At 46.1% G+C, this 12,874-nt stretch overlaps 2 protein-coding genes across 4 annotated transcripts in view; both read left to right on the forward strand.

Moving 5' to 3' along the window:
- The first annotated feature begins 340 nt into the window (after window positions 1–340).
- HARBI1 (harbinger transposase derived 1) lies at window positions 341–4,090 on the forward strand. Its single transcript, XM_069857978.1, has 2 exons — window positions 341–1,497; window positions 2,062–4,090. The coding sequence occupies exons 1-2, from the start codon at window positions 828–830 to the stop codon at window positions 2,436–2,438; spliced, it is 1,047 nt and encodes a 348-aa protein (XP_069714079.1). The 5' UTR covers window positions 341–827; the 3' UTR covers window positions 2,439–4,090.
- A 1,756-nt stretch (window positions 4,091–5,846) lies between these two features.
- Window positions 5,847–12,874, forward strand: part of AMBRA1 (autophagy and beclin 1 regulator 1) — a 139,306-nt gene continuing 132,278 nt past the window's right edge. Inside the window, exon 1 of one of the 3 annotated variants that reach the window (XM_069858031.1) lies at window positions 5,847–5,984. The gene's annotated coding sequence lies outside the window, so the exon portion shown is untranslated. The remainder of the gene's footprint in view (window positions 5,985–12,874) is intronic. The other 2 variants (XM_069858032.1, XM_069858033.1) reach the window with 2 other exon arrangements.

Below are 12,874 nucleotides of genomic sequence, written 5' to 3' on the forward strand. Positions count from 1 at the left end.
AACGGCACTTTCCACACGGAGCCGCCGCTGCGCCCGCCCCTCGCGCCGGAGGAGGGGCCTGGGGACGCAGTAACGGAAGCGGGGGAGGGAGGAGGGACCGGGACGGCGGTAATGGAGGGTAGGGGTGGGGTCGGGGGGCGCAGTAACGGGAGCCGCGCCCGTGGCGAATCTGCCGCGGTGAATCTGCTGCTGCGGCGGGCGGGGCCGCAGCGGCAACTGCGCCGCGGCGGCCGGGGAGGGGCTCCCCGGGGCGGAGGAGGCTGCTGGGGGGCTCGCCGGGGCGGAGGCAGCGGCGGCTAGAGGGGCTCCCCGGGGCGTGGGGGAGTGGGGCCGGTGCTGCCCCTCTTGGCGCTCAGCGGTGCCGGGCAGGGCGCCCCGGTCGGGCGCCCCCTAACGCCTCGGGGCCCCGGTCAAGCTCCCTCTCGCCCCCTAGGGCACCGGTCGGGCTCCCCCGGGACGGCTCCCCTCACCCCGGGGCTCCGGTCGGGCTCCCCCGCCCCTGGGACGGCTTCCCCCCGCGCCCCAGAACTCCAGTTGTCTCCCTCCGCGCCCCGGTTGGTTTCCCCCGCCGGGCAGGGGCTGCCGAGGCGCGCTAGGCGCTCCCTGCCGCGGGGAGTGAGGGACGGGTGTGCGAGCCCCTGCCTCCCGTCCTGACTTTGTAAACAGTGGATAGAGAGAAATTAAAAAAAAATTGCTGGGTAACCAGAGTTAAAAGGAAAACGGTAACGGAGTTTGACAGGCTGACTGATAAAAACTGTCCTCGGTCCCCTTTCCCTTGGCTCTACGCAGGTGGAGGCTCTGGGGAAGCTTCATATTGGCCGTTGGCCATGGCTGTCCCCATTGCAGTTCTGGACTGTGACCTCTTGCTTTATGGCCGTGGACACAGGACTTTGGATCGCTTCAAGCTGGAGGATGTCACAGATGAGTATCTAGTATCCACATATGGCTTTCCTCGACAGTTCATTTACTACTTGGTGGATCTCCTGGGAGCCAGTCTCTCTCGCCCTACACAGCGGTCCAGGGCCATCAGTCCGGAGACACAGATACTTGCTGCGTTGGGTTTCTATACCTCTGGCTCCTTCCAAACTCGCATGGGCGATGCTATTGGCATTAGTCAAGCCTCCATGAGCCGCTGCGTTGCCAATGTAACTGAGGCATTGGTGGAAAGAGCCCCACAGTTTATTCACTTTCCTGAGGATGAAGCTACAGTTCAGAGCCTGAAGGATGACTTTTATGGGCTGGCGGGCATGCCGGGAGTGCTGGGGGTGGTTGACTGCACCCACGTGGCAATCAAAGCACCAAATGCGGAGGACCTGTCCTATGTGAACAGAAAGGGTCTCCATTCTCTGAACTGTCTGATGGTGTGTGATGCCAGAGGAGTCCTTCTGAGTGCTGAAACACACTGGCCAGGCAGCCTGCCCGACTGCACGGTGTTACAGCAGGCAGCCCTTACAAGCCAGTTTGAAACTCGGCTACATAAAGATGGCTGGCTTCTTGGTAAGTCAATTTTACATTGTTGTTTTCTGTGGAAAGCCTGTTACATGTTGGATCCTCTTTGAGTTTAGAGCCTTCGCACAAGTGACACATTTATTGCTGAACGCTTTTCTGCAAATTCCTTGAGATTTGCGATTCAGTTTGGACACTCCTTCTCTTAGCAGTCTAGAACAGCAACTTCCAACCTGTATTCTATGCAGTCTGACTATTGTATGTATTTGTTTACATCCATTCTGTTAGGACCTTGTTCTCAGTGTCCTACAACGTTCTAAGCTGAACTATGAAAGTTTTAGTTCTATGTAGGTTCTAGTCCAGCTATCTTTCACTATACTATGTAGTAAATGAATTCTCTTAAAACTCCTCTGTGTTCTTCCAGGATTTCCTTGTGTAAAACAGAATGTATTTTGTTGTTTGTCACACTAGTAAACCTGAATTACGTGTTTTCTCTTGCCTCTGTTTTAGCCACAGAAATAAGTTGTTCTGTAGCAGAAAACCAAGAGTGAAGAGCTGCAGCCTGTGATTAGCTGTGGGTGTATAATCTGTCCTCCACCTTCTCACTGCTAACAGGTGACAGCTCCTTCTTTCTGCGAACGTGGCTGATGACCCCTCTGCATATCCCTGAGACACCTGCAGAGTATCGTTACAACATGGCGCATTCTGCCACTCACAACGTCATTGAGCGGACGTTCAGAACCATTCGGTCGCGCTTCCGCTGCCTGGATGGGTCCAAAGGCACCCTGCAGTATTCTCCAGAGAAATCCAGCCACATCATTCTGGCCTGCTGTGTGCTCCATAATATCTCCCTGGAGCATGGGCTGGACGTGTGGTGTTCCCCGGCTACCAGCCACATTGAACAGCCAGAAGAAGAGTATGAGCAAATGGAATCAATGGACTCAGAAGCCTGTCGTATTCGTCAGGAGCTTTTACTTACTCATTTTAGCTAATGTTGTGACAGAGGGAAGGCTTCTAATGGTTCATCTAGGAAGATATACAGAGGAAATGTGCTCCTTCCTCTACTTTAAGTTTGTAAAGAATAAGCAGATGTGAGATGACGATAAATTTCATACAGTGTTGAAGGTTGGAGAAGACCTCTAAGGTCACCAGTTCCAACCATCAGCATGGCATCACCGTGCCTACAAAGCCAAATTTTACTCTCTTCATTTCAGACGGTATTCTAAACTTCTCTTGATCCCTTTAGAGATGCAATGTAAACGCTAGATTTGTACTGTTTTGATGCTTATAGAATTCCCTTTCATCTGATTTAGAGAAAAATCACTAACATTCAATCAGTGGAGAAACCTGGGAAATTGTCTTTGATAATTACAAAATATCTGTAAGCCTCCCCCTGTTTTACAAAACAACAGTTCTATGTCACACTTTGTAATCCAAAGCACTTATGATTGATTTCTAAACAGTATTTCACATAAATTAAACTTCCATGTGGGCTCATGTCTACCCCAAAATCATGAGCAGCAAAGCAAACATTTATCTTTTCATTTGCAGATACAAATTCTTGCTATAGATCATTTCACAGTTCTGCACACCTTGCAAAACCTGGCAATTCCTCTGAAAGCTGACAGCTGCATTCTGGGTGGAGTCCGGGTTTTTGCTGGGTACATGCTACCACATACCTAGAAGGTTAAGGAGGGCTGAACATTTCTTCTTTCCTGAACAGACAGGAGGAGACGTTAAGCTATGTAGTTACTGAACAGATACCGGAAAATGAGCTGGTGAATGTTAAGTTTGCTTCTCACTAAGTATGTCTGCCACAGCATAAATTGTTATTAACTACTGATCTTGTTGGCTGCTGTAAAAGAAATGCCAAAGGCTGGCTGGGTCACAAATGAACTGATTGCACAAGTTCTCTGTTCAGTTCAGAGCTGAGGTATGGGAAGGCTGTTCTACCACTGCTAGAATCTACTTATTCAGTGGAAAAAGACTACTGGTGTATGCAGTTCGTGCTGGCACAAGACTGGGAAGTTTCCTGGCAGTGTTCTCTTTCCAAAAGATGCAAGTGTTTTCAAGGATCTCTTGCCAGCAGTCTGATAAAATTTTGTTTCTTAGATTTTATTTTTTTACTGGGCTGTAAATGAAACAAAAAGCGGTAAAGAATGTAGAATGCTGCACAAACGTAGCTAGTTAAAGGAGCAGTGCAACCATCTGGCATGGCAGGTCTGTCTCTTTGTCTAGAGGAAATGAGACTGGATCATGCCCCACATTTGAAGAATAAGAAAGCATGGGACATGTTCCTAAGTGTAGGATGGATGTGTAGGATTAGGTGTTCTGTCAGGTTTGTGATGGCAGTAAGCATTTACATCTTAGAGAAAACCAAGCATGCTTTATCATGTATAAGCAGATGTTTTCACAAGCTGTGATGTAGAATGATTTGAGATGTGATTCTATTTTCTTTACACATCTTCTCATGAAGTATTCTGTAAGAACTACTGTTGCTCACTGTGGCAAAACCCCTGCTCCTTTTACCTAGGAAGAAGCAGAAAAGCATTGTTTTCTAAAAAAAGAGGCATTTTTAAGGTAGAGTTGCTGCCATGTTTGGTGCTTCATGACTCATAATCGTATCTGATGGTCTATAATAAAAATACTGACCTTAGACCTGAACACCAGCAGACACTGAATGCGCAGCGTGGGTGATGCTAAGGTCAAGTGAAACTTGGATACATGTAGGTACAAACACTGTCATGACATAGTGAGCTGGAGTTTCTCAGCTTGTCCTATGAATAGCTCTTCTCAGCATGTGCTGACAATGAGCTCACAAAGTGGAGGCACTTCCAGGAACACGTTTGCTGCTGGGTTTTGTCTTTCTACAGCCAGTCACCTTTGGTAGAGTTTAATTTCAAAACCGATCTCACTGCTTATCATTTGGGCAAAAACTGCATCAGGCCCACCAGACACCACCAATCCACTCTGAAAGCCTGGTCTTCCTTGAGTCACACGTCAACACTCTTCAGGTCACATGGGAAATGGAACTTCCTCATCCAGAGAACAGTTTGCCCCATGTACTCCTAAGCAGCTTCCTTCAAAACAGTTCATCTAGACTTTTCTCTCAGGTTTAGACAAGATTTAAATTTGACACCTCAGATTCATGTTTCTTTCCTGCTTTTCGGCTCCTCTGTACTTTCACCTCATCTTGCCAGCTGCTTTCCAGAGTACTCATGAGTTTGTGCATTAGCAGAACTTTGAAAAGTGAAGCCTGCCCATGCTAGATAATGTCTGATAAACCTCAGTTGCCTGTAGGAGGGTGACAGTGACTGACTGACGGTACTGAAGTTTTCACTTTTTTCCTAAATTTCTTACAAAATCCCATCATTGGCCCTTTTCAGCTTTCCCCTCAGACACCTCCCCGAGAGCTGGGTGTCAGGGTGCCTTTGCTCCCTCCAGTCCTGTGTATGACAGCAAAACTCAGTCCCTAAGCTTATAGAATCATAAAATAGTTTGCGTTGGAAGGGACCTTAAAAATCATACAGTTCCAAGCCCGCTGCCATGGGCAGGGAAAACTCCCACTGGATCAGGCTGCTCAAGGCCCCATCCAACCTGGCCTTGAACACCTCCAGGGATGGGGCAGCCACAGCTTCCCTGGGCAACCTGGGCCAGTGCCTCACCACTCTCATCGTGAAGAAATTCTTCCTTATGTCTAGTCTAAATCTGCCCCTCTACAGTTTATACCCATTGCCCCTAGTCCTATCACTACAAGCCTTTGTAAACAGTCCCTCTCCAGCTTTTTTGTAGCCCTTTCAGGTACTGGAAGGTCGCTATAAGATCTCCTCGTAGTCTTCTCTTCTCCAGGCTGAACAAGCCCAACTCTCTCAGCCTGTCCTTGCATGGGAGGTGCTCCAGCCCTCTGATCATCCTTGCAGCCCCCTTCTGGACCCATTCCAACAGTTCCATATCCTTCTTATGTTGAGGATTCCAGAACTGGACACAGTACTCCAGATGAGGTCTCACAAGAGAGGAATAAAGGCAGAATCCCCTCCCTCGTCCTGCTGGCCGCGCTGCTTTCGAAGCCGCCCTTCACCCCGTTCTTTGTCCTTCGCCGATTTTCCGGTGCTGAGCCCCTTGGCTCCCTTACATTTTCCTCCCAGCGGCCAAGCCGCGTCCCTCGCGCCTCTCCTGCGGGACGGGTGACACCGACGCCTGCGAACCCCTCTGCGCCGGTGACCGCGACGCCGGGCCGCTGCGGAGAGAGGAGCCGAGCGGTGACAAAACCCGCCCGCCCTTGGAGGCCGACTGCGAGCGAGCCCCCAGCGGCACCACCGAGCCCCGTCGCGCTCTGTCCTCGACTCGTCTCGCCTGTCCCCCACCGCCCCCGGCTGGATTAGCTCTGGGCTCGGCTGGCCCGGCCTGGCGGCGTTCTAGCCTCGGTTGCTCGGGCCTCGGTCCCGCTGCGGGCGCCGCTCCCCGGGCCCGGCTCGGCGCTCGGCTGGCTCGCCTGGCCGGACTGGCGGCGGCACCGCGCACCGGGGCGGCCGCGCCAGGTACGCGCCGGGCCCCGCGCTCCGCCCTTCTCCGCCGGCCGGGCCGCGGCTTCCCGGAAGGCGGCGGGGCCGCTGCGCGGGGCCTTTGTTTGGGAGCCGCGGCGTGGGGAGCGGGGAGGCCGCGCGGAGGGCGGGGCGGCCGCGGCCCGGAGCTTCTCCCCCCGCTCCCCGTGGCTCGGGCGGTCGGCGCGGGTGGCTTGGGAGTGGCCGCCGCTGTTTTCCGGCCTTGATCAAGCGAAACGTGAAGTGAGCGTTGTCTTGTCCGTCCGTCCTTCCGCTCCCGCCGCGTAAGAACGGGCTGAGGCGGCGGTGTGTGCCCCGGGCCCGGAGTTCCGCGCTCGGGGGGCACGGGCTTAGGAACAGCTTTGTTTTCACCTGCAGTGTGCCTCCAGAAAGCGCGTAAGTTTCTCTGGCGTTCTGTGACATAAGGAAGAATTTCTAGACGTCGGGAAGAATTTCTTCATCGTGAGAGTGGTGAGGCACTGGCCCAGGTTGCCCAGGGAAGCTGTGGCTGCCCCATCCCTGGAGGTGTTCAAGGCCAGGTTGGATGGGGCCTTGCGCAGCCTGATCCAGTGGGAGGTATCCCTGCCCATCCAGGGGGGTCGGAACTCCAACCCAAACTATTCTGTGATTTTATGGTTCTGTGGTGGTTTTGAGATTATATCCTGTTCTGTCGGTTCCAGGTTTTCCACTGTCTTTGGAAAGCAGTTTTTTATGGAACATAATTCTTGCACTAAACCAGCATTTCATTTTTTGGAGTTGTTTTAGATGGTTACGCATAATTTTTACCAATATACACTTCTACAGTTGCATTCTGTTGGAAGAGACTGAATCAAGAATAGCTGATATCCAGGTGTGACCTGGTCCTCAGGAAGACCAGCTGTATGAAATTAGACTCCATATAAATATGCTCCCGAAGAGCACTCAGTGCTGCTCCATTTTTCACCCTGTATGGAATTTTCTTGTTTTGTTCCGTACGAACACGTTCTTTTTGAAAATGGTTCAGAGGAGGGCTACACGGATGATGAGGGGGCTGGAGCACTTCCCATATGAGGACAGGCTGAAAGAGTTGGGCTTGGGCTTCTTCAGCCTGGAGAAGAGAAGGCTCCCAGGAGACACTAGAGCTACCTTTCAGTACCTGAAAGGGGCTACAAGAAGGCTGGAGAGGGAATTGTTTACAAAGACTTGTAGTGATAAGATGAGGGGCAATGGCTGTAAACTGTAGAGGGGCAGATTTAGGCTAGACATATGGAGGAATTTCTTCACGATGAGGGTGGTGAGGCACTGGCCCAGGTTGCCCAGGGAAGCTGTGGCTGCCCCATCCCTGGAGGTGTTCAAGGCCAGGTTGGATGGGGCCTTGGGCAGCCTGATCTAGTGGGAGGTGTCCCTGCCCATGGCAGCGGGCTTGAAACTGGATGATCTTTAAGGTCCCTTCCAATGCAAACTATTCTGTGATTCTTATATCTTTTTGTGAAAACCCAGTGTGTTTTTCTATATTTGTCCTTGTTTACTGCTCCACCCGGTTTGGTGTCCTCTGCAAATGTCATCTGGCTTCTTTGCCTCTGCCACTCCCATCCTCTTTCAAATTGCTGATGGACATGTTGAAATGGGACCTAAGAGTGACCTGCTGGTAATGTACGCTTACTGCCAATCCATTACCGGGATGTTCAGTTTTGTTGTGGGTGAGTCTTCAAAACGCAGCATAGGGTGAAATCCAGGGGGATTTGAATGCCTTATGGGTTATGTAGGTTACAGTACCTGAAATTTTCTGCTAAATTTAAAAATCCCTCTTTGTGTTCTGAAAGGCTGCTGTAATGTAATTTCTGGCATTCGTAACTCATCAGCGTAGCTTGCTTACTGGTTCTATAGTCCACAGTTAGTGTTGCTGTAGATAAATAACTTTTTAAAAATGAATCCATTTGTGTTTTTACAGTAGCAAATAAGTGTCTTGTACTTATCTGTTGTGTGGCAGTGCAGATATGTGAGTATGGCAGTTCATCTGCATTTATATTTTTTCTCATTCTTGGAATGAAGCATTTATTTGGATCCAGATATCTGGACTTGCCTTTTCAGGTTCAGTTGCTGGGGAGTTTACGTAGAATGTTTACTTTGCTGACAACTTCTTCATAGTTTTCTTTCTTTTGCCCTTTTCTGAGTCATAACTGACCCTCTGGATTCTTGTTTGCTTGTTTTGTACTTCTCTGTTTTCTGTGCAGCACTTTTACTTTTGTGTAGGGGTAACAACTGGTTGTAAAGAAGGCAAGCAACCACAGTCTGCCACTGTCTCTTTGCCATAAGTTAGTGATTTGGAGACTTCTTTTTTGGTGTCATAATTTTTTATGAAACTTCTGGAAAGTAACTATCGTTTATGCCATGGCTAGCAAGCTAACTGAGGTCAAGACTCTTAGAAAGTTGTTTTTGTTGTCAATACTTACTGGTACTATTAATACAAATAGCGTTAAGGTGCTTCCTCCACCCTTGAGTTTGTAATTACTGGAGACCTGATAAAGGGCATAGGGTGTGTTAATAGTTTGCCTTGTGTGTTTTGTTTTGGTAGCTCTGCACTCCTTTACCAAGGAGGGTGATAGAAACAAATTATTAATGAGGTGTGGACAAAAGAATCTTCATTTTTGAGACCAGATAAGAAGGTGATGTGCAGTGTATTAGAAATATATTAATGGAAGATGATACAGTAGTTACTTAATGAAAGACTCATTGGTTGGGTTGCTTAAAACAAGAGGAGACCTGTTTGTTTGCCTCTCAGAATTTAACTTGGGTTATTAAGAACTAGGATTGTTGTCTAGCAACTATTTTGTTGTCTCCAGTTTTTGTAACCTGTTTGTTGAAGGCGCACAGGATGATGATGTGCCAGGCCTGAGCCTGAGCTTGTCTTAATCCGTGTGTTTGTGCAGCTCCACTTCAAATGTTCTCAGTGAGGTCTTTTGGGCTATCTCAGCAGAGTGATTCCTGCTGCCCTCTTGCTGGTACGTAGCACTAGTTCTCCACCTTGAGCAATGTGGAATTGCTGAGAGGAATCTCTGAACCATGTTTTGGATGCTTCCCCCCCTCCGTTTATATTTCTCCCACAGTCTTATTCCAAGGCCAAGAAGGGAAGGGGTATCAAGAGCTGGCTGTGTTTCTTTATTCAGAGTCTAAATCTTCTTTGTCTCCTACGTTGTCTTTAGTTCCGATACGTCTCTACATGCATGCTTCAGCTTCTGTGTCGATCCTCTTTACTTTTTGGCTCGTTACCTTATTTGATTATTTCCTTGTGAGCAGGAAATTATATGAACTGTGTTTTTAAAATACATTCTTGCTTCCAGTTGCATTTTCTTTGTTCCGTGCATAAGGTGCATGTGCCCTAGGTGCAGCCTTGCATGCATAAAATACTTTGTCTTCATCTTGTGGATACCGGATGCTCTTTCTGCTGTTCTGTAATGCTGGCTCTCCCAAATTTCTTGTGCATATTTGGTGTCGCTAGGGGGCACTTGGCTGTGGCTCTTGAGCTTCAGGATCCTTCATGTGACTTTTAATGTAAATGTTGGGATTTCTAATTGAAAATTCCTTTACTTTCCTGTCTAAATGAGAACAGTTCTCTTAAAGGGTTAATCTGAATTCTGTGTCACTGCATTTGTGTGTCCATGTATTGTTCTAGTTCTCTTTTCTCTTTATCCCTCATCTCCTGCTGTCTACAGCACTTAGCAAAAGGTGCCATGGTCTGAGTATGGAATTGGGAAAACCAACTCTTAATCTTCTGGATCTCAGTTCTGCTGTTTGACTTATCTTACAGCTCTGTGAAATTATATTTGTTCTCTTCCTATCTTCTGGATTGGAACTAATATCTCTTCTCAAGAATTCATTAAGTTTATGTGGAAATGGTAATAATAGTTATGAAAGTGCTTTGTATTCTCATTGGTGAATGAAAGTGTGAGATTCCAGACACAGTTGCTTACTTTTATTTTTATTACTTCCTTTCTTATATTTATCATTCATTTTCTGACCCTTGGGAGTTGATATCTGCAATTTTCTCTTCCACTTCCTCATAATTTTGCTGTAAATAAGTAATGATTTAATGTACTAGTTTTGGCTGAAAAATACTCTTAATAATGTTACAGCTCATTTAATCCAGACTGGGAAGACAAATTAAGATTGCAGACATATAGGATCTTGAAATGACAATGTATTATTGACATCTTTGTAATGTAATTCAATTTTCTGAACTGTTTGTAGTTTCAGTTTAAAACATGGCACTGAATTGTTTAATCATGAAGCACTAGTACAAGTTATTTTTCTTTAGAAATCCTGTTTTGATTTATGTGGAAGTGCTTAGAGCTGTGGATACAATTTAGAGCAGTCTATCAAGTACATCTGCAGAAGATGTGCTTTGGAATTACTTTCCAGATCTCTCTGGCCTTAATCAAGGGAAACCTTCAGCTTGCAGAGTAATACTTTGGTAAATATCTTAGAAACTTTGAAGGCTAAAACCAGGGCTATATAATGGAAGTGCCTTTATGGTATTAGTTTTGGACTCTGGTGTGTAGTTTTCTGTTTTGTTTATTTTTTTTTGTTTGTTTGGTTTTTTTTAACCCAAGAAGAACTAGAACCTCTGAGAAGGGTCCTGAAGTTTATATGGAAGTGCCACAATTGGAGATAAGAGAAGAATTCAGTTTTGAAGAAAATTGAAATATGTAGCTGATCAGGTGCGTTGTCAGAAATTCATGTGGCCCTGTTGCTTAATGCTGAACATAGTCCTCTGCCATCAACACTTGTCTAAAGTTTTGATTTGTGAAGCTATTCTGGATATGAGTCACATCACCCTTTTTTTTACTGATTTTGTTGTTGTTATAACATTGTTCAAATTCCAGTGCCGCATTCTTCGATTACTTACCAAACTAGGAGTCTCTGAGTTGTCTGGTTTGTTTAGCTGAGTCAATGCAGTGCAAAGAGGGCAAATCAACTTTTTTGTTTTGGTTTTGCATAAACTTTTTTTGTTTGTTTGTTTGTTTTGCTTGATCTTTCAAGTGGAGACATGAAAAGGATTAGTGGGATTACACTTGGTATGAACTGAATCAATATTTCTAATAAAATTGCTAGTAGAATTCAAGTCTTCTATCTTGGATAGTGGTTTTGGGTCGTCTTACATGGTTTTGAGTTGTGCAGTTTAGGAAGATGTTGGCATCATAACCCTCATATTACAGAGGAGGAGGGGAACACTTGGCGTGTAAATAAGAAAGGGAACTTGAAAGTCCCATGCAGTGTGATTGCTCACATATATTCCAAATTAAGTGTTTGGTTTGTTTTTTGAGATCTCTTATCTGTGGGTTTCAGAAGCAGGTTTTATTGCTTTAGATGAAGCTCCTATAAAAGAAGGAGGGGCCGTGTAGCCTGTAATCCTGCTGGCAAGATGATCTCTGACTATCTTCAGTGTACATGATGTTTTCTTCTTTGCTCTTTTGAGCTCCTGAAAGAAATAGGATGACTCCTGATAAAGCAGTTTTCCTCAGAATTAACCTGTGTGAAATACAAGGTAAAATGATTTGGTATAGAACATACTTTCAGGAAATAGCATATCTTGTAACTACAGCCTACATGAGGATTGCTGGCATTGACGATAGAGCATTTGAGCTGTAACGCTGCATATGCTGTTTTCACGCCTCTGGTAATCTTCTGGTTGTTCTTGGAGAACCCACCCGCATGTACAATATTGGGAATGCTAAGTTATTAGTAATATTTAAGAAATACAATGAAAAGAAACTTGTTAAACTCTAATATATTGCTCATTGTCAATGCCTAAGATACTGCAGTTAAGTTTGGGATAAAGGAAATATCATGCTTTATTGGTGCCAGGCTCTTTGCTTAAGACCAGATGTTTTGGAAACAGGAGTTACTGGCCTACAAGATAGGTAGGGCCACAGTTAGAGTTGGTGTAGTTCAGAGTGTTAATAATCTACTTGTCTTCTTTTCTAGAGACGAGTTTGCTTGTGTTTGGGCAGGTCAGTGACATGCCTCATTGTTCGCAATGATTTTGGTTTTGTTCAGTGTTTTTTTTTTCCCCCCATCTGTGTTCTTTTACTACAAAGCATGCAGCTTGTACTGGCCTATAACCTATGTAGATTACACACGTTTTGCAGTCAGTGCGTTCTGTAAGTCTTGAAACTTGATGAAGAGACTTCGAGACAGAAAGTACCATCTCATGCTTTTCTCCTCTCTGGTCTTTTCTAGGGAAGCTTATACATGCCTGTGGATTGCAAACCCAGAGACAGCTTTTATATTTCTCTTAACATTGCCTCGTTCTTCATCAGCCACTTGAGACCTCTTTGGGCAGCAAAGTTGTCTGAAGTTATTTGGACACTTATATCTTTTGGATAGAACTCCTGTTATAAATAGCATTTACTGCGTTGCAGTATTTTTTTTTCTTTTCTTTTTAAACAGTGGTAGAGCTGTTTACACTGTTTGTGTGTGCAAATATCAGGAAGGGCTTTCATTGTTGAGCTTAGCACACAACCAAGACGGCTTTAGGAGTGGTGATAGATTTGTAGTCTGAGAGCTGAAGGCCATATGAAATAACTTGTTTCCCCAGTGAAGAATGGAGTAACATGAGGTAGTATTCTGATACTCTTCTTTGTATCAAAGCCAGCTGTGCTTCCAGAACCTTGGTACTGGACTTGACACAAAATTAATAGCACCAAAGATGATGAGGGGTGCGCATGTGATGGGGCATGTTAAAAGATGGGACAATCATCCCTGTAAAGTGCTGAAGTTTCTAATTGGAGTGTAAACCGCTGCCTAATGCTTGAAATATCTTGACATCTTTTCTGTATGGTGATTTGAATATGATTCTTTTTATTCCTCTTCTCACCCCATGTTTTTTTCCAATGTTTTCATGGAGT

This window comes from Phaenicophaeus curvirostris, chromosome 5, assembly GCF_032191515.1.
Source record: "Phaenicophaeus curvirostris isolate KB17595 chromosome 5, BPBGC_Pcur_1.0, whole genome shotgun sequence".
NCBI classification, from domain to species: Eukaryota; Metazoa; Chordata; class Aves; order Cuculiformes; family Cuculidae; genus Phaenicophaeus; species Phaenicophaeus curvirostris.

What these genes read in the sequence shown, in the direction of transcription:
- HARBI1 (XM_069857978.1), top strand. Translation starts at nt 828, where the DNA reads ATGGCTGTCCCCATTGCAGTTCTGGACTGTGACCTCTTGCTTTATGGC. An exon ending in TAAAGATGGCTGGCTTCTTG is followed by an intron (nt 1,498 to 2,061) that starts GTAAGTCAATTT and finishes CACTGCTAACAG; the next exon opens with GTGACAGCTCCTTCTTTCTG.